At 35.6% G+C, this 20,366-nt stretch overlaps 2 protein-coding genes across 3 annotated transcripts; both read left to right on the forward strand.

The window, feature by feature from the left end:
* The first annotated feature begins 415 nt into the window (after nucleotides 1-415).
* On the forward strand, nucleotides 416-16,743 carry EMB2016 (mRNA methyltransferase EMB2016). 2 transcript variants are annotated; one of them, XM_037640376.2, is made up of 28 exons: nucleotides 416-702; nucleotides 938-1,026; nucleotides 1,234-1,357; nucleotides 1,596-2,246; nucleotides 2,447-2,815; nucleotides 2,901-3,005; nucleotides 3,093-3,275; nucleotides 5,588-5,729; nucleotides 5,811-5,992; nucleotides 6,106-6,191; nucleotides 6,283-6,331; nucleotides 6,778-6,844; nucleotides 6,941-7,419; nucleotides 7,495-7,594; nucleotides 8,364-8,497; nucleotides 8,841-8,908; nucleotides 8,992-9,208; nucleotides 9,458-9,673; nucleotides 9,810-9,965; nucleotides 10,044-10,097; nucleotides 10,187-10,401; nucleotides 10,516-10,585; nucleotides 10,931-11,250; nucleotides 12,616-12,799; nucleotides 12,890-14,251; nucleotides 14,365-15,156; nucleotides 15,238-15,309; nucleotides 16,319-16,743. In XM_037640376.2, exons 1-28 carry the CDS (start codon nucleotides 628-630, stop codon nucleotides 16,337-16,339), a joined length of 6,582 nt encoding a protein of 2,193 aa, XP_037496304.1. In that variant the 5' UTR covers nucleotides 416-627; the 3' UTR covers nucleotides 16,340-16,743. The 2 variants fall into 2 exon arrangements, with proteins under 2 accessions (XP_037496304.1, XP_089573800.1); XM_089717674.1 differs by lacking the exons at nucleotides 416-702; nucleotides 938-1,026; nucleotides 1,234-1,357 and having other exon boundaries at nucleotides 2,108-2,246; nucleotides 2,500-2,815.
* Nucleotides 16,744-18,909: 2,166 nt separating this feature from the next.
* LOC105635894 (Dof-type zinc finger DNA-binding family protein) lies at nucleotides 18,910-19,758 on the forward strand. The gene has a single exon (XM_012219028.1). It carries the CDS (start codon nucleotides 18,910-18,912, stop codon nucleotides 19,756-19,758), a length of 849 nt encoding a protein of 282 aa, XP_012074418.1.
* Nucleotides 19,759-20,366: the final 608 nt, after the last annotated feature.

A 20,366-nucleotide genomic window follows, 5' to 3' on the forward strand; every position in this document is an offset into this window, starting at 1 on the left:
ATTTAGTCCCTTAGATTTGACTGTCATTATAATTTTATCCCTCTTATTTGGTAATATACTAATTAGTCTTATTAAATTATTTTAGTTTTTCTGTTTAAAAGGGTGATTTTTATGATTAAATACCCTATAATATTTAAATATTTACTCTTTCGCATTTAATATGATGTTAGTATTTAGTTTATCACTTTTACCATCAATTTTTATATAGCATCTCAGTTAACAGAAAAAATGATATTTTTAGACAAAGGATTAAATAGTTTTTAATAGAGATAAATCTCAGGGACTAATTAGTATATTTATCAAACAGTATAGATAAAATTATAATTATTATCAAATACGAGGGGTTAAATAGTTATTTAGTCATCTGTTTTAAAACCTGTTACTTCTCTGCTGGTATAAACCTAACAGCACTATAAATATGCCCAAAACAGCCGTATTGTCTCCTTTCCCTCTCTCTTTCAACTCGGTGACTTCTTGAAAACATGAACAAAATTCCCCCCAAAATCCAATCGCCCATAAAACCCTAGAGCACATTGTAAATTGGAGCTCAAAGAATCTTCAATTTCTGCGCTTTTTTTTCTCTCTCTGTTAGCCTGACTTGAATTCAAGGATCCGAAACTACGAAGTATGGGTCGGCCAGAGCCCTGCGTGCTGTTCTCCCAGACCTTCGTTCATCCTCAACTCGACGAATACGTTGACGAGGTAACCATTACCAGCCTCTCCGCCACCGGTTGTTCAATCTTCTTCTCTTCCCACTATAGATTATTTAACTTTTTTTTGTTTTTTTGTTTTTCTTTTTCTAAATTTTTAATTTGGAATTTTAGTAAAGTTGGATGAGCAAAATCTATGTATTTGTTGTTGAATTAATTGTACTGAGTTAGTAGATTGTGCTATTTGATTTTTCTTAGTAAATGTGCACTTTTTTCTTTGTTTTCAGGTATTGTTTGCTGAACCAATTGTAATTACTGCTTGTGAGTTTCTTGAACAGAACGCTTCTTCAAATTCTCAAGTCGTTCCACTCATAGGGTATGTGATTTCAGAAATTGATTCAGTTATGTTTCACAATTATGTCTTGTATTTGCCTATTCTGGTTTTAAGAGTGACATGAGTTGAGATTTTAGCTTTTGGTTTTAGAAATTGGTGTCAAGCAATCTATAGGAATGAATAAAAGGACATGCTACTGGCCATTGTTTAAGCTACGATTGCATTCTAAAGTGCTCCTATGTCATACAGGGCTACCTCACCTCCTTCATTTGCTCTGGAGGTATTTGTTCAGTGTGAGGGGGAGACAAGATTTAGACGTCTATGCCAGCCATTCCTCTATTCCCATTCTTCATCAAATGTCCTAGAAGTTGAGGTAACTAATGCAATTTTGTATCACTGTATCTTCCTATTTTGAATTTTATTCTTAGATCTTGGTGTGCTTTCATTTTCTCTTGTTTCACAACCTCCTGTTTTTTTGTGAGAAATTGCAGATATTCTTCTGAACGAGTCATGTTGTTCTTCCCTATTTATTTGTTATTAACTTTTATTTTGAGAAATTAGAGATAGTTTTAAATTTATGGTTGAGAATTTTCATCTTGCTTTATTTGCAGGCTGTTGTAACAAACCATCTGGTTGTAAGGGGTAGCTATCGCAGTCTAAGTTTGGTCATTTATGGAAACACAGCAGAGGATCTAGGGCAGTTCAATATTGAATTTGATGATAGCTCTTTAACTAATCTTGTCAGTTCTGCTGAGGGAAAACTTGAGGATCTCCCCTTGGCATTGCATTCAGCTAATAGGACAGTTGAGGAATCTTTAGCTTCTTTGAATGTATTATCTTTACCTGTTGCCCCTTCAGATATACCTGTTGAGGTTAAGCAATTTTTACAGCTAATTTTGAAGATGTTAGGGTTGCCATGTTTTGAGGATTCTGTAAATAAAATTGTAGGTGCTCTAGTGAAAGCAGTCTGTTCTTATGTTACCAATGCTTTATGTTGTGTGGGAACCAATCAGAAATGTCTTAAAATGGGTGATGCTGAGGAATTTAAACAGTTGCACGATGTTCTTATTGAGGCTAGAAAACAGCTTCTTGAAGTGCTTCAACATGGCTCTGAAGATGAATCAGCTGAATTATTGGCGGAGTGCACTGCTTTTGAATGTCAAGCTGACTTGGCTACTTCCAAGCAGTTGGTGGACATGTTAAATCAATACTTCTGTTTTAACAGGAACTCCACAAATATTGGACACCACCGTCTTTCAAAGGTGATTTAGCTACATAATGCTTCAGCAACATATGATATGTTGTCTGCATCTGCTCATTAAATACAGATATTGAAAGAAACAGACATTCCTTTCATGTTTTTCTTCTCTCTCCACACGGACACACGCATATGGAGACATGCACAAAGTGGTGTATCTAATTCTTCTTAGCTGAAACATAACTGTTATTTTCTTGATTTCAGAACAAGAATAACATTCTGGGGCTGAGTCTGTCTCTTTTATTGTGCTCTGGTAGAGAAAGTTGCTTTCACTTTGTCAATGATGGGGGGATGGACTGGCTTGCAGATGTTCTGTCTCATGACGTGCATGATTCTTCTGCTGTTATGTTATTATTACTTGGAGTCATTGAGCAGGCTACTCGTCATCCAATTGGTTGTGAAGGAATTTTAGGTTGGTGGCCCCGTGAAGATGAAAGCGTTCCATCTGGCATTAGCAAAGGCTATAACCAATTGTTGAAGTTACTATTGCAAAAGCCACGCCATGACGTGGCTTCTTTGGTAGCATATGTCCTTCATCGCTTACGATTTTATGAAGTTGCTTCAAGATATGAGGTATTATTTCAATTTGTGCATGCGTGTTTTTATGTTTTTAATTTACTTTGTCTTGGTAACTTTTGGTAATTCAATTCCTTGCCAGCATGCTGTTCTGTCAGTATTGGGGGGCCTTTCTGCTGTTGGAAGAGTTACAAGTGTTACTTCAGAAATGCTGATCAGTGCTAAATCTCAACTCAAGAGGCTTTTGGTCAGTTACAATTTTGGGTTACATTTACTTTCATATATATGTGGATATTCAATTCTTAGTTCATAGTCGTGACAAGTATTGATGCAGAAATTGATACGTTCACGTGGTCCAGTTGAAGATCCTTCTCTAGTGGCTTCTGCAAGCAGGTCATTGATCCTTGGTCAAACAGAAGGATTATTGTCATATAAAGCAACTAGTGGTTTGATTGGTTCATCAACCTGCTGCTTTTTAAACTGGGATGTTGACCTGCATTTACTTGCACTCCTGAAGGTATAATTTCTAATTCTGATAGACTTAATTTTGATGTTCTTTTCAAGGAGAGATTTTTGCATATAAGGGTGCAGTATCATATATTAGTTTTTTGAAGGACGCTTTGTACTTTTCTGTTGTGAATGGCACTGAATTTATTAAGTACAATATTTAGTATAAGCTGCGGATGGCAGGGAAAAGCTGCCAAGTAATACAACTGTACTTTTGGGCAGTAATTTTCATATACTGGTTATAGCATTCAAAAAATTTTAAACAGCTGTGTGGGGAAGGCTGAAAGATATTACTAAGTTGCATTTTTTGTGTATGCTGGCTTAGCATCATGTTCTTATAAGTTGTTATGGCTGCATAAGTTGGTTACCACAAAAATGCCAAGATACTTTTTAGACCAAACATTAATCAGATGTTCTCAGCTTCATATGAATTCTGGGATCGATAATGGGGTGCATTTGCTGTTAAGATTATGGTTCATATACAGTGAGAATATCGCATAGCTACAGTCTGTTTTGGGGGGAAAAAAAAAGTTACGAGGAAGGAAAATAGAAAGGCAAAATATGGAAAGATTTCTTCATTTTTTTTCTCATCATCTGTGTTTGGATAGGAGATTCCTCCCTTTAGTCGTCTCATTAGTTTGTTCATATTTTCTCTCCAAATTGGAAACTGTCAAATTTGTTTGTGTCTGAAGGAAATTTTTGCTATTTTCCTTCTCTTTCCAAAGGAAGGAATTTTATTTTCTCCTCCTATCTTGTATCAATTATTTTCCTTTTCGTCCGCCTTTCCATTTTTCAGAACATAGTCTTAATTTGATTTTTTGTTTAACACACAACACACATAGAGACCAGAAAATTGAGAAAAGAAAATAAAAGATATTTCCGTTCAAATTCACACCCTGACAGCAAGATGCCAAATTTAAGATGCTGACCCAGCTGATCCCTGCAAATTATGAATATATGTTATAACATTTTATTTATGACAAAATAAGTATTAAAATTTTTTTAAAAAAAAGTATGCTATTTCTCAGATTTGAAACCGTTACAAACTACAAGGACAACGATGATTTGAAGAACTGTAATTTCCTAAATTCACTTTACTCATTTTTTGGAGGAAATTTTGGAAAATAATGCAGGTGGACTTCCAAATCTTAAAGTAAACTAGGAAATCAATTTTCCAGGTGGAAAAGTTTGTAACCAAACAATTAATATGTTTTCTAATTTTATTGGAATCAGTTACTGGAAAAACAAAGGGTGCTTTCCATAAGTAAATACAACCTAGGTTTTTTGTTGTATTAATAAAGAAGGAAGCCTGAGTTGAAATCTTAACTATGCATTTTGCAGCTACAGCCTACAACCTTTAGCTTTCATAATAAAATACAGGTGGCTTGTTGGATGTAGGAGTGTTGTTAAGATTGACCCAGTGCACATATTATTCGACATTTGTGGGCTATGAAGGGTTGACGTACATAGTCTTCCTCCTATTTTTTGCAGAGAGTCCATTTCTATGGCTCAAACCCATGATCTCTAGGTCATAATTGAAGTAACTTCATCATTACACCAGCCACCAGGTTTTTTTGTTGTATTCATAAAGAGGAAGCCTGGGTAGACATCTCAAGTATGCGTTTTGCTGCTACAACCTTTTGCTTTCATAATAAATAACACAGGTGGCTCGTTGGATGTAGGAATGCTGTTAAGATTGACCTAGTGCATGGAGCCTCCAACATCTGTGGGCTATAGGAAGGATTGACGTATGTAGCCTTCCTCCTTCCTTTTGCAGGGAATCCATTTAGGTGGCTCGAACCCATGGTCTCTAGATCACAAGTGGAGTAATTTCACAGTTGCACCAAAGCCACCCTCTCATCTAGGAATGTTATTGAACCACAAAATCATTGTGTTAGCTTTTCTCTTCTTGACTCTGTATCTATTTACTTTTATTTACATGTGTGTGAACATAAAATTTCAAAAAATTACACATTATACCATAATCTTGAATGATTATACGGACTTGTGCAGCCAAACTGACTAAGAGGACTCTTGCTACTTCTGACAGCCATTGTGGTGTTCTTTTCTTAGTTAAACAATGACCATAGACTGGAACTTTAATAACCAAGGGTACTGCCTATGATTGAAATGTGAAAATATCTAAACAAATATATTTTTCTTTTAACTTTTTTATTCATCAATTTTTGAATTTTTCACCTTGTTATGAGATTTGTTATATTTGTGATTTTTGTTTGTAGTTTAATCTGGAAACATTGATAAGTGGTGTTCAGATGAATGCCTGGCTGTGTTTGAGTGTTTGAACTATTTTCTTGGAAGCAGGAAAGGGGTTTTCTTCCTCTGTCAGCTGCACTGTTGTCTTCAGCCATATTGCGTTCAGAAGCTGGAGATACTATGGACATATTTGTTGATATTGCTTCAACTATTGGTGCCATACTTCTCTCACTGCTTATGTCGCGCTCAGGTTTTTGAAACTGAAATTCGTTTTACATTTTTCACCAGTTGAATAGATCAATGTAATTATGTTGCTTTTTTCTTATTCCAGGCTTAATCTTCCTTTCACATCATCCTGAACTTTCCACTACATTAATAGATGCTTTGAGGGGCAAAGATGATTTAAGCAAGGAAGACTGTGTTCCTCTTAGATATGCATCTGTTTTATTGTCGAAGGGATTTGTTTGCAGTCCGCGGGAAGTTGGGATTATTGTTGAGATACATTTGAGGGTGGTTGGTTACTCTTCCTAGCTGAGTATCCATTGTTTTTCTTATGTTTTATCTTAATTCGATTTCCATTATTGGGTCACAACCTAGGATGGTGATTTACTCATGCTCTGTTGCAGGTTAATGCAATTGATCGTTTGGTTGCATCAACTCCCTACTCTGAAGAGTTTTTATGGGTGTTGTGGGAGCTGTGTGGTCTCTCTAGGTGGAAATTATGATCTTTTGTTTTACTTTTGACTCTAGACCCTAAAAGGAATGTTGCTTGAGTTTTCACATGCTTTGATCTTGATTTGCAGGTCAGATTGTGGACGCCAGGCTTTGTTGGTTCTTGGATATTTTCCCGAGGTAAATAGAACTGCAATATTATGTAGTTTGGAGAAACTCAGTTTCAATTCAATACTCTGTGCATGGGTACTTTTCAAAAGTATTGATATGATGTGAATGTTGAACTTCGATAGTTTCAAGTACCTTTTTTTTCAGGTGAAGTAAATGAGGTTGCTGCGATTTAATTCTCTTATGTCATCAATTTTACTAAAAAACTGAGTTCTCCTTAGATGTGAATGTACTTAATGTTGGTGCACGAGATGTTTTTCTCAATCCATTATGTTCAAGGTGAATGCAACTGTAGTTAAATTATCAAAACCTGCTTGTGATGCTATCCTTGTTGGTCGGTCAATATTCTCTTCATTTCTTGTGGTATTTTGCATCATTTTTGTGCAGATGCACGCTTTGCTTTTTTTTTTTTTTTTCTTTTTTCCTTGTGACACCTTTTCTTTTGGGTTTGGGGGCAGGCTATATCTATCTTGATTGAAGCCTTACATTTTGTTAAGGAATCAGAACCAGTATCCAAGAACAATGGTAAATTTGCTCTCTTTGATGTTAAGTTTGGAATTCTAAATTTCTGTTTTTTATCACCTAATATATATGAAAGTGGATAAAATGCTGGGTTTCCAGGATCTTCACCAATAAATCTTGCAATTTTTCACTCTGCTGCTGAGATATTTGAAATCATTGTTAATGATTCAACTGCATCTTCCCTGGATGCTTGGATTGGGCATGCTATGGAACTTCACAAGGCATTGCATTCTTCTTCCCCTGGATCCAACAGGAAAGATGCTCCAACTCGGCTGTTGGAGTGGATTGATGCTGGTGCAGTTTATCATAAAAATGGCGCTATTGGCCTTCTAAGGTATTCGGCTGTGTTAGCTTCTGGTGGAGATGCCCATTTGACCTCAACCAGCATTCTAGTCTCAGATTTGACAGATGTGGAGAATATCATTGGAGATGCTTCTGGGGGTTCGGATATAAATGTTATGGATAATCTTGGAAAAATTACATCTGAAAAGACTTTTGATGGTGTTTCCCTTCGTGACTCGTCCATAGCACAGTTGACATCGGCCATTCGAATATTGGCCTTCATTTCCGAAAACTCAGTATGTTGATTCTCCAAATTTTCCATAATATGACAATAAAATTAACTTGGACTCATTATAATTTTACTGTTGTAGACTGTTACTGCTACTCTTTATGATGAAGGAGCCATCACGGTAATCTATACAATTCTGATCAACTGTAGCTTCATGCTTGAGAGATCCTCAAATAATTATGGTTAGTTATTGAACAATTGCCTGGTTCAATTATTTGTTTATGTGGATTAAATGTGGACATAAGAGTTTATAGAATGCTGGAGGAAGTGTTTTCTGTTTGGAACCATGATTTTTAAGATTAGAAATGCTTGTAATTGCATTTGTGGAAGAAGAATGTCAAATCTAGAACTTAGTATTGTATAAAATGAGTAGTTGTTCTCATTGATAAATTGAAAGGAACCTTAAATTCACAATGGTACCTGTCTTTGTTTTAAGTGAACTAGAGGCTTTTGGTGTGGTAGATATAATATTAAACTTTGATGCTAATTACTATACATAATACTGCAATTAATGTCTGCCGTCAAATCTTGCTTTTCAGTCTTCATCATAATTAGTTGTTTGATATTGTATTGCTGAAGCTGAACTTCTACCTAAGTTTATGCCCCTGGACTAGGGGCTTTCAATTTATGAATATAAGATTTTAAGATTTGTACTCTTGCTGGCATAAAAGAAAAGCACACTAGTATAATATCTCAAACCTTTCTCTTAAACTTATGGCATCACTCAAAGGCCACTGTAGAATTTCTCCGACTTTTGATTTTCTGGTATTTGTTAAAATTTGCAGCTTGTGATCGTGTTACTGAACTATGTTTTGATTCTTGGTTGGTGTTATATATATTGGGATTGGATATATTTGTGCACAATTTTAAGTTTTAAGGTTCTCAATCAACAATTTTTTACTGTGTATTGATGATTTTCCTTTATTGGTATTCTTTGAATGTCTTGAGCAGATTACCTTGTTGATGAGGGTACAGAATGCAATTCTACTTCTGACTTCCTTTTGGAACGTAACCGTGAGCAGAGCTTAGTTGACCTTCTGGTACCTGCTTTGGTATTACTGATCACCCTTTTGCAGAAATTACAGGTGATTTACCATTTAATGCTGAGTGCCTTCATGAGATTATAATTTTCACTCAGTCTTTGAAGCAAATTTCTTTTGAGGAAGATACATATACAATTGCTTTTACTTGGGGAATAATGTTTTAGTGAAATTCGAGACTTCCAATTCAGTTGACTGCAATTGTTTTTGCATTTTCTTTGTTACTGATCGACTGATCGCGATAAGGGGAGAAGCAAAAAGAACTACTGGAATGATTTGGACGCTACACTAGACATGAGCTTTATCTTTTGTAGCTTTTAATTCTGTATAATTTGCATTACTCTTGAAAATCTACAAGAATTGAGGTGTTTCATTGTTATGTTTATAGGAAGCAAAAGAGCAGCATAGAAATACAAAACTCATGAATGCACTTTTGCGACTGCATAGAGAAGTAAGGTAATTTAGGTAACTGAGGTTTGTCTCTTTATGGTTTTGCTTTTGTTATCTGTTTGTGATCAAGTGGATAATGTTAATTGCAGCCCAAAGCTAGCTGCATGTGCTGCAGACTTGTCCTCTCCTTATCCGGAGTCTGCACTTGGTTTTGGAGCTGTTTGCCATCTAGTTGTATCAGCACTTACTTGTTGGCCTGTATATGGTTGGACTCCTGGCCTTTTCCACTCCCTCCTTTCTAATGTTCAAGTTACTTCAGTGCTGGCCTTGGGTCCAAAAGAAACATGCAGTTTGCTTTGTCTTCTGGTATGCAAGTTTTACACGTCATGTTTTATCCAACTATCAATCCGATTATTGTCCTGGGAGCTTAAGATTATTATTATTTTTGGTTCCAACAATGCTGTTTGTTTTGTGATATTGTGTGGACAATGCTTTTGTGATGCTGTGAGTGCATTGTGTAATATTTGCTCTGCTGTGAACCAAAGAGAACTATCCGATTTGGTTCTCTTTGGACTGTGATATCTGACACTCTCTCTCCATTCTTTTGGTTGCAAGAATGATTTATTCCCTGAAGAAGGCATCTGGCTTTGGAAGAATGGAATGCCCTTGTTGAGTGCCCTCAGAACTCTGGCTGTTGGTACAATACTGGGGCCACAGAAGGAGAGACAAGTCAATTGGTATCTGAAGCCTTCGCACCTTGAGAAACTGCTTAGCCAGTTAACCCCACAGCTGGACAAAATTGCTCAGATTATCCATCATTATGCTATATCTGTATGTCTTTCCTAGTTGCATTGATTCCTTCCATTTTATTCTTATTTATGTTGTAAAGAATTTATATTTTTGAGTCAAGCCTTCTTGTACACCACTTTTGTCTATTTTTTACCTTTTGCTTAATATTTGTAAACAGTCATTAGTAGTCATCCAAGACATGCTACGGGTTTTTGTAATTCGCATTGCTTGCCAAAAACTGGAAAATGCTTCAATACTTCTGCAGCCTATATTATGCTCCATTCAAAGTCATGCTTCTGACTTATCTTCTTCATCAGATATAGATGCTTATAAGGTAAATGATATTTGCTACTCCTGCTTTGTACTTCATCTAGTCATTTGTATCAAATTTGTTTCTCTCTCCTGTTTTCAGGTCTACAGATATCTAGACTTCATTGCTAGCATTTTGGAACATCCTATCTCCAAGGTTTGTTAATTTTTCCTCTTTATTTTTTTTTCTATTTAATTTCTATTCTAGCAAAGAATGTCATTCATTGCTATGTTCTTATTTACTAGGCGCTGTTATTGGAGAAGGACTTTCCTCAGATTCTCATGGAAGTGCTGGAGAAGTGTTTTAATATCATTGATTCAGATGAGAAACAGGTCTCAGACAGTAAACTTTCTGCTACATATGGGTTTACTTTGATTAGTTGGTGCCTTCCTGTATTCAAGTGTTTGTCACTTCTCTTGGCTTCTAGAACATCTTTACTACACCCTGGGCGACATGAGTTGTGAGTAGATATCAATAGTTAATTGTTATTTTATTTTATTTTCTTCCTTCATCTACTCCCTCAGTATGATGGTTTCATCAACATGACAAATATAACTCTTTGATGGCTTGTTAGGCTAATTTCTGCAAATCTGAGCAGCACAGATTGTCCGTTGATCTTACTATACCTCTTGAAGTTTTGCCAGGTAATTTCTTGTGGAATTCTCTATGATAAGATTTTAATATATACTGGTTAATTATCTTTTACGTTTTGTTTGAAGTCGATGTTGCATTTTTCATGCTGTTATTATTCTTCATCATTTAAAGAAATTACAAGAATGTGGAAATTGCAAAAATCTTTGTGAACTGTCAAGTATTAACACAAACCCCAACAAATCCCATCCGCCACCTCCCTTTCCCTCTTGCTGTTAAAAAAGAACTCCTTCAGTTTTATCTTAGGTTAATGTTCTTTTTTTTTTTTTTCCTGTTGTTATGGAAAAGAACTTATTCCTTACTTAGTAACTGTAACAACGAATGCTCCTATTTTCCAGGTTTTACCAGTTGGAAAAGAACTACTGTCTTGTATTGCATGTTATAAACAATTAGGTTCTTGCAATGAAGGTCGAAGTGCAATGGCGACCTTGCTATCCCATGTAAACTCCAGCGTTGAGGGGCTTAGATCAGAAAGAGGGCATGAAAAGAATGGGAATTATAATCTCGATGATTTTAAATGGAAAAAGCATCCTTTGCTGTGTTGCTGGAAAAAGTTGATGCAATCAATTGATTCAAGGGATGGTTTCTCAGATTTGGCTATTGAGGCTGTTAATGAATTGGCTATAGGTTCATTGTGCTTTTGCATGGATGGTAAAAGGTGAGTCAACTAGTACGAGCTAAATAATCTGATTGATTACTCAAAACTGATAGAGGCAGCTGCTGAAAGGACATTTTTGTCCAAAATACTTCACAATTTAAGGCTTTTGCATATAATATAGATTATTTTGGCATGTGAGACAATCTTATCTGCATTTTCTCATTTTATATAAACAGCAACTATTTTTTGCTGACAAGTGATAATTGTTATGATGCCCATTGAAGATGGTTCACCTAATGTATCTTTCAAAAACAAAAATTGTGAAGTTGTGAAGATTGGCGTTTATCATAGTAGTGGTATTTTTCACTTGGGGATGAGATATTGAAAAAGGCTAGATAATACTGCAGAGAACCAATCTGAGTTGGTGGAATACTTGTTTCTTAGTTTCATGTAATTGCTACTTGTGGGAGAAATTGATTAGTAGTTTTTATGTGTTTTAGAAGGCTACTAAAACCTTTCTGTCTAAGTGACCATGTACTGCAATTTGAACTCCATTGTCAATATGATATGGGAGAGGCACTTACCTTAAGGTTTTATTGGAGAAATTGAGAAATAACAATTTTAAGTGGAGATGGCTAAAATTTTCTTATTGGTTATTTGACTTATTGTAATTTAATTTTTGGTACCAAAAAAAAGAAGGTAGTGGCTAATGGAAGAGTATGCTTGTTTAAAATTGGGTTGGCACAAGTTTTACAGGGAGGGAAATTAGAAATGAGAACATTGATCCTAATATTAAGAGACACCCTTGAGAACTCCAATGAGATGAAATTTAAGTTTTTAACTTAAGGATGGATTCTAGAGGGGGAAATTTATGTGGTAGCATTAACTTCTGCTAGTTTGTATGAGAATTTGTCTACCTAGCTTCAAAATTTGTTGTCTTGTGTGGTTGATCAACAACATCGGAAATTATTTTGATCGGCTCTCTGCTATAAATTTTGATGATGGTTGATCAACATCATAATGAGCTTATCAACATAAAGTAGTTTCTGTCGGAGTTCTTATACACCGTGTATCAAGTTATTTTGAATTTCCGGGTCCCCTTTACAGATTCAATGTATGGTTGACTTGTTCATTGCTTCAGAATGAATGACTTGTGAAACAAAGAATGTGTGTTTTGAACAGGTGAAAAAAGTAGAAGGTTTATAAATTTGTTGTGTCGTTTTAAGGTATCATATCAATAAAAAATAGTGAGTGTTAGGTCATGTCAGTAGATTATACCTTTTTTTCGTTTGGAGAACTTTGCAATCTATGTTAGCTCTGTAGGTTTAGAGTGGTAAATGTGCTGAGCATCATCTTAGGTTTGGTCTTCATCTCCTCTTGAGCTTCATTCCACTGAGGCCCTATCCTTGTTTCTTTTCTGTTTAGTTTGAACTTGAATGCTGTGGGTGCGATAAAACATCTCTTTGGGCTTCGTGAGGATGTGGATGGGACAGATGGCTTTGCAGAAAATATAACTTTAATACAAGAAATGACTACAATATTGAGTTTGAAGTCATCAGATGATGATGACTGTTTAGCTACCTCAGACATGGGAGCTATATTTTATCAGGTTAGCTGAGTACAATATTTTTCTTCACAGCGTTCTTGTCTTCTATTCAATTTTATCTGTAATCTTAGTGGCTTTATCATTTATGTACAGGCTTCAGAGTCTGCCAAGTCATTGTTGTTATTGTTGGAAAAGCCTAGTGGTTCAGTTACTCTGGATGATCTCTTGTGCAGTAAAGGCATTTCTTTGTCAATGAATAATGTTATGTATTCTTCAAAAACAAATCAGGTGTCAGATACTAATGCTGGAAAGGTTGATGATTATCTCTACCTTGGAGACCTTGAGGAGAAGTTCTTGTGGGAATGTCCAGAGGCATTGCCTGATAGATTGTCACAATCTATTCCTAGCAAGAGGAAATTGTCATCCTTGGATGGTGCTAGTAAACGTGTTAAAGGAGAAAATTCAGTAGCTGAGATCACAGGCCAAAATGCATTTTCACGGGGATTGGGTCAGTCTGCTACCTCTTCTGGTCCAACTCGCAGGGACACCTTTAGGCAGCGAAAGCCAAATACCAGCAGGCCACCATCAATGCATGTGGATGACTACGTTGCAAGGGAAAGAAATATTGATGGTGGCACCAATTCTAATGTTATTGCAGTCCAACGAGTAGGATCTACTGGTGGAAGACCTCCCTCCATTCATGTGGATGAATTTATGGCCAGACAAAGGGAACGTCAGAATCCTACAGCAGCTCTAGTTGGGGAGCCATCAGCACACTTGAAGAATACAGCTTCTGTTATTGATGCAGATAAGGAAAAAATGAACAAGTCTAAGCCATTGAAAACAGATCTTGATGATGATCTTCAAGGAATTGATATAGTTTTTGATGGTGAGGAGTCTGAATCTGATGATAAATTGCTCTTTCCACAGCCTGATGATAATCTACAGCTGCCTGCCCCTGTCATAGTAGAGCAAAGTTCTCCTCACTCAATCGTTGAAGAGACGGAAAGTGATGCTAATGAAAGTGGTCAATTTCCTCGCTTGGGTACACCATTAGCATCTAACATTGATGAAAACACTCAAAGTGAATTTTCTTCAAGAATGTCTGTTTCACGACCTGAAAGGCCCCTGACTCGAGAGCCTAGTGTTTCGTCAGATAAGAATTTCTATGATCACTCTGAAGACATGAAGAATGTTATTCCAGTTAAGACCTCTAATGGATTTGATTCTGTTGCAGCAGTTAGTACTTCAGGTTTTCCTGCTGCTGTTTATAACAAGGCACCGGTGGATTCTAGGATAACTCCACAAAATTTCTATGCAAAGAACAGTCCACAGCATTCTTCAGGATCTCGAGGACATTATGATCAGAAAGTTCCGCCACCTTTGCCTCCTATGCCACCTCCGTTGACAATATCACCTTTAATATCCCAGAATCCTGATCCAGTCCCAAGTCAGTCATCCCCATTTGTCAACTCTTTGGTTGATGTGCAGCAACCCCTCTCTACAGCATTTCAAGTAAAGAGAAAATATGCCTATTGATCAAAATAATTCTTGGTTATGACTTGCATTTTTGTGTCTACTGCTTCTTACTCGGCACAAAGGGTAATCACTTTTTCTCTCTTTTGCAGGTTCATCCGGATTTTCTTTCTGCTTATGGTAACAATCCTACATCATTAGCATCGTCCCTTCCCATTTCAGACTCCAAGTATCCACGGGCTTCTATCTCTTCTCCCAGTGGATCTGCTGGGACTCATCCACCACTTCCTCCCACACCCCATCCTTATTCATCTAGCCAATATAATCTACCTTCTTTGAAGGCTCCTACTTCCCAATCTTCAGCATTTGGGATTACGGAGCTTTCTCAGATATCTAATGCACCCATGATTGATGGGCGATTAGGAAATCTTTCTGCAACAGGTGGTGGATATATACATCCTCCTGTAATGCAACCTACGGTTTTCAATAGGCCAGCTGCAATTCCTGCAACTCCTTATGGAAGCACGCCAACTCAGCAGCAAGTTGAGAACCCTACTATTATGCAAAATCTCTCTATTCAGTCTTCTATTCAGTCAATTCATCAGTTACAGCCTCTGCAGCCCCCACTTCAACGTCCTACACCGCCACCTCAGCATGTATGGCCACCAGTGCAATCTTCTCAGCTTCTTGAGCATGGATTGCCCATTCAAAATCCAGTTCAAATGCATCAATTACAACTGCTGCAACAGCAACAGGTTTCTCCTATGCATGCTCATTATCAATCTCAGCAGCAAGAGGTTTCTCAGTCAAGGAGGCAACAGCAGCAACAAGTTGAGCATGTTCAATCACAAGTACAACATCAGCATGGAGATGTTGCAACCCGGCAGCAACAAGAGTTGGGAATGTCATTACAGGAGTACTTCCAGGATCCTAAAGCTATAACTGTATGTATTCCACATGTAGTAAATGAACTTGGAATTTAATTTGCCTAATGCCTACTCATTTATGCACTTATTTGACTGCAGGCTTTATTGAGTAACAAGGAAGAACTCTGTCGGCTTTTGGAGCAGAATCCGAAATTAATGCAGATGCTTCAGGTTATTATCATTACTAAGAACCTTGTTGCTATTTAACATGTTTCTCTTTTAAGTGCTGGGATATGTTGTGGCGAGAGCTTTGTTATATAGGTGCCGGTTGTATTTGCCTCTTGCTAATTATGGTCAAAGACTTATTTTCTTTTAATTTTCCCCTTTGTTCTGTTAGCATGTTCAAAAGATGCCCCTCTTATTGCATTTCCATTTTTTGATGATCTGCTCTAGGATATGCAAATCTAAGGGCGAGTTAGGTGGGGCACCCAACTTCTGTGGGACTGAGTGTAATCTCCTTGTTGTTAAAGCTTTGAATTTGAATTTTGCATATTCTTCAAAACACACAAACCAAGTGGGGAAATATATATTCTGAAGGGAGGGGAAGACAGAAAGTGATGCTTTATATAATTTGCTTGTGCATAAAAATTTTAATAACTCCAGGAGAGATCTCGTCCAGAGGTGTCTTCTGGAACTTCTGATTCCCTTTTTTTCTGTTATATTTTTTCTATAAAAATAATGTAATTTGGCTTTGACAGGGATTTTCACTTACCATGTTGGTTAGAAGTTCTGGTTCATAATAACAGTTGGAGTGGTTTAAAAATTTTAGGTTTAGATTCAGTCAGGTAGAGCAATGTACTCCCACTAAGTTAACATGCTTTTGTATTTTGAGCTGTATAACTAGGAACCAAATTAACCTGATTAGTTCTTCGTAGAAGAGAACTGGGACCAAATTGAACCTGTAAGAACCAATAATAAACTTACAATTGGTTTGTTTTGTTCTTCTGTTGTCCATTGTGTAATTGTTTCATTCTAATGATTCTTGTTTTCTGAGTTCCTAAAAAAGTTGAACGCAGATGGGCAAGGGTAAATAGTGATGACGATGAACAGCTTACAATAGCTCAAATGACTTTCTGGATAATTTGTTGCATTTTACTTTTACATAAGACACATTTATGAGATCAAATTGTTGTTATTATGCTGCAATGCTTAAGATCGACACGTTTCTTGTGGTTTACAGGAAAGATTGGGTCAGCAATAGCAACGTTCTGTGGTTTGATGGCGTACGCCCTTTGGATACTGTTCAAACCACATTGAATTATGTCTCTTATTTCTGTATTGCAGGAATCATCCATTCAGCTATTAATATACTCCCTCAAATTTTGCATTAATGTTGTACTATAAACTGTATATATTGTTATTTCAATGATAAATATCATTGAATTGTCTTTTCTTTATTTACCCATATATTTATTTTGTTTTTGATTTTCCCAGATGACAAGTATTGTTTGTCTTCACCCGCACCTTGTGGTTCAATTAGATTTGGTTAAATCTGATTGGATTATGTATTTGTAGGATAAGATATCATTTCTGTTCTCATATCAAACATGAAACTATGTAAGACCTAATCATGATATTATATTTTATTACAGCAATATTATTATATTTTGTTACGGCCTACCAAATGAAACGTAAAATTTGAAGGAAGTGATTGTTTAACATTTGGTGCATCTATGGCTGGCTTTAAATAAAGTGTATCTACTTGATTGGAGTCTACTAAAAATTTGTTAAATTTTAACTCACAGGTGGATTGGTTTCTTCCTTTTAGAACCTTTTACTCTAAGTTTGGAAAGTACTTTGTTTATTTTAACCTAATAACATTTCGTTTCTCCTTTCTTTTCTGTTATTTTTATTCATCTCTCTTTGCAGGTAGGAAATTATAAGAATTTAGCAAATAGTTTAAAATTCATGAAAATATTAGAAAATTTTAATTAGAAAAAAATTGTTGCTTAATTCCTAATAAAAAATCTAGAAAAATGTTAAAATAAATAATTGGTATTGACTTTTATAATATAATAATTAATAAAATCAAGTAAATACCTTGGAATGGAGAGTTGGGAAAGAGAGGATCCCTTCTTTCTTAATCAGGGATTTTAAAGTTGAACTCTTGGTACAAAATCCCTATAAACACTTAGAAAAGAACACTTTGCCCTATGCGAGGAAAAATCAAAACACAAAACAAATTCAAGTCAATTATAAACTTTAATTTTGAATAAAAATAATCAAATTTTTGGTGAGGTGTCATCTCATATAAAAATTGAAATAAAAAAATTAGATGTATATTTTGAGATTCACAAAGATTATTTTGCAAATTTTGATTTCCAAGTAAATTAATTAATTAGTTATTTCATGCTCTTATTTATCTATTGAATTTTTTTATAAATTCTTAGTTTTTTTAATTAATATTAATGATTCTCAATCGTTTATTTTTTAATTATTATATTAAATGCAATAAGAATTAAAATATATTTGAAGGAACATTTTTTTTAAAAACATTAAATTGATATTAAATATAACAAAAAAAAAAAAAAACTATTAAGTCTTAAAATTGTGCCTTTTTTTTATGCTTGTGTCTTTCTTTCTTTGAATAATCCCACAACACTTGTCACGGTGTTATTTGTGATTGAAAACAAAGAAGGTTATTTTTTAAGTATCAGGGAGAGATCGAATATAAATCGATTGTCAGGTTGTATATGCACTCACTACTAAATTATATCTGTTTTGCAGAATGTTATTTTATTTTAAAACAAAATAATGGTAAAACATTTATGTACACCAAATAGTTAATTGTTCTAAAAAATAATTACTTTTTGTTACTGCTTTTTTTTTTTTTTTTTTCAGTAAAAAGACATCAATACTCTTATTTATATTGTTTTTTTTTTTTTTATTGGATTTACCTCGATGTAAATAAGTGTAAGACCAAAACTCGTTAATTGGAAGTGAATATTTGCATGCAAGATCCTTCTTCAAATCAACAAAATCAGGTTCTTTCACAAGTGAGCTTGTTACGAAAGTTAAAAATCTTTGGATTTCTAACTGATAATAAATTATAGGTCACATGATCCAAGGAGCCCATGATCCAAGAGATCCTTTTCAACTTGCTCAACATAACCTATACATCTAAGAGACATTCCTCCTTCAAGAAACAACTCTTTGCATGTGCAACTCACACGTGACCTGTTTTCTTCAATTTTATTTCTTTTTTGCTAATTAGATTTCTAATTACAAAGTTCAAAATCTAAATCCCACTTTAGAAGTAGAGATTTAGATTTTACTTAAGGGAAAGAGAGTAATTAATTAACATTTGTAGTATTATTTGAATATTAGGTATGGAATGCCATTTGTACTAACTAAACTATGCTTTGTTTAATCTTTTGTGTCTCCTCTTCTAAGTAACCTGGATTAGCCTTTCGAGGCCATTGCTTCCTCTGCTACCTTCATTGCTATCAATCGAATCGCGCCACGTGTAACAAACACCGACACCATGTATTAGCCTCCGGAGCTGTTACCTATCACCAATCACCCTTAATGGCACCGGAACCCTAATACACACTCATGTGGATCATTAGTGCATACACATTTCCAAGATCCTAATAATTATTAACTCAAAATTTACACATTCTTGAACACTTTCTACTATATTGACACACCCATCTCCCCTTCTCTCTTCTCTCTCTCTCTCTCTCTCTATCTATCTATCTATCACTTTTCTTGATCATATAATTAATTCATGTTGATAGGAAATTTTGATTTGAAGCAATTTTGTTTGTGATGGATAGAGGATGGAAGCCTAATGTTGAAATATCACCAAGTTGCCCTAGGTGTGGTTCTACAAACACTAAATTTTGTTACTACAACAACTATAGCTTAACACAACCGCGATATTTTTGCAAAGGTTGCCGGAGGTATTGGACTAAAGGTGGATCGTTAAGGAATGTTCCCGTGGGCGGAGGTTGCCGGAAGAATAGAAGAGGAAAATCTTTAAGGCTATCTAGTACTCATGATGTACATGTTCCTCATTCAAGAAGCTTATTAGGTAATTGTGGAGGTAATAATTCTAATAATAAAGGGGTTTCTCCTCCAATGGAGTCTCGTAATAATAATTCCATGATATCGGAGGGTTCACAGATTGATCTTGCACTTGTTTATGCAAATTTCTTGAATCCACAATCAGTTGATCATTCTAAAATTACTACTACTGCTGCTCCGACTACTATAACTGCTGCTGCTGCTGCTACTACTACGGGATTCGAAATGCAAGAATTGGGTAGTGATTTTGATTTCAGTGGCATTTCAAGTGCAAATTTGGAATTAACTAGTCTTGCTATGGAAGAAGGCTCTATGAATGAAAATGATCATCAATTGATGTATTATTGTGGAGTGGACTCATCCACAAATAAACAACAACTTGCTAGTAACTTTAAGATTCAAGAATCCACAAGTGGGTTGCCACCATTGCCAGGAGAAGAGATTTTGTGGGATGATGATAATACTGGTAACTTGCAGGTCACACAAGAGCCAGTTCTTGGACTTGAAAATGATCAAGATCCTAATAATCTATTGTTCGGTGATTGGAGTCCGTTTGATTTGTCTAGCGATGATACTTTTTCAAGAAGTTGATATATAACTAAATGTGATTTTTACTTTTACTTTTATCCCTAAATTGTATATGTTTTAAAACGAGTACTACCACATGAGTTCACAATAATGCATACGGGAGCAATCAGTACTTTAGTTTTCCTTAGTTCTCTCGTATCTCACCAAGGTTATATTTGATAAGCTTTGATGGAATTAATATCATAGAATCAAATATCTTTTTAGTATAAATATTACATCACAATTTTGTGTAAACATTACATTAAATATGCATTTGCTTGAAAGTTTGAGGCTTTCTATTAATCTGCTGGTAGAACGTGGCAATCAGGCTATGTTTCAGTTATTGACAGGTAATTTGACTTCTTCGGTCGGCATTCATCAACTAGTTATGGCTATTCAGACAATATTTTTACGCGGTGTCATGGTGCCAGAACGTTGGAGCCTTTGGCATGCGTGTGACGCTTAGACTTAGCTCATTACCTAGGCCAGCCATGCATATTCGAAGGGTCTTTGCATTCTTTCCGACTGTAGCACTCGTCTTGCAATGCATATATAAGAATCTTGCACAACTATATAAGGGCTCAATGCCTTCGGGCATCTCGAGTAGCATAGTCCTGCCTATACCGAAACCT

This window comes from Jatropha curcas, chromosome 2 (assembly GCF_041381405.1).
Source record: "Jatropha curcas cultivar XTBG-Jc1 chromosome 2, XTBG_Jcur_1.0, whole genome shotgun sequence".
In the NCBI taxonomy this organism is placed as follows: domain Eukaryota; kingdom Viridiplantae; phylum Streptophyta; class Magnoliopsida; order Malpighiales; family Euphorbiaceae; genus Jatropha; species Jatropha curcas.

Excerpts from the sequence above, each read along its gene's own strand:
- EMB2016 (XM_037640376.2), top strand. The coding sequence starts at position 628 with ATGGGTCGGCCAGAGCCCTGCGTGCTGTTCTCCCAGACCTTCGTTCAT. Across the intron at positions 6,332-6,777 it reads TTCTTGGATATTTTCCCGAG|GCTATATCTATCTTGATTGA; the intron begins GTAAATAGAACT and ends GTTTGGGGGCAG. Across the intron at positions 7,420-7,494 it reads CCTTCATTTCCGAAAACTCA|ACTGTTACTGCTACTCTTTA; the intron begins GTATGTTGATTC and ends TTACTGTTGTAG.
- LOC105635894 (XM_012219028.1), top strand. The coding sequence starts at position 18,910 with ATGGATAGAGGATGGAAGCCTAATGTTGAAATATCACCAAGTTGCCCT.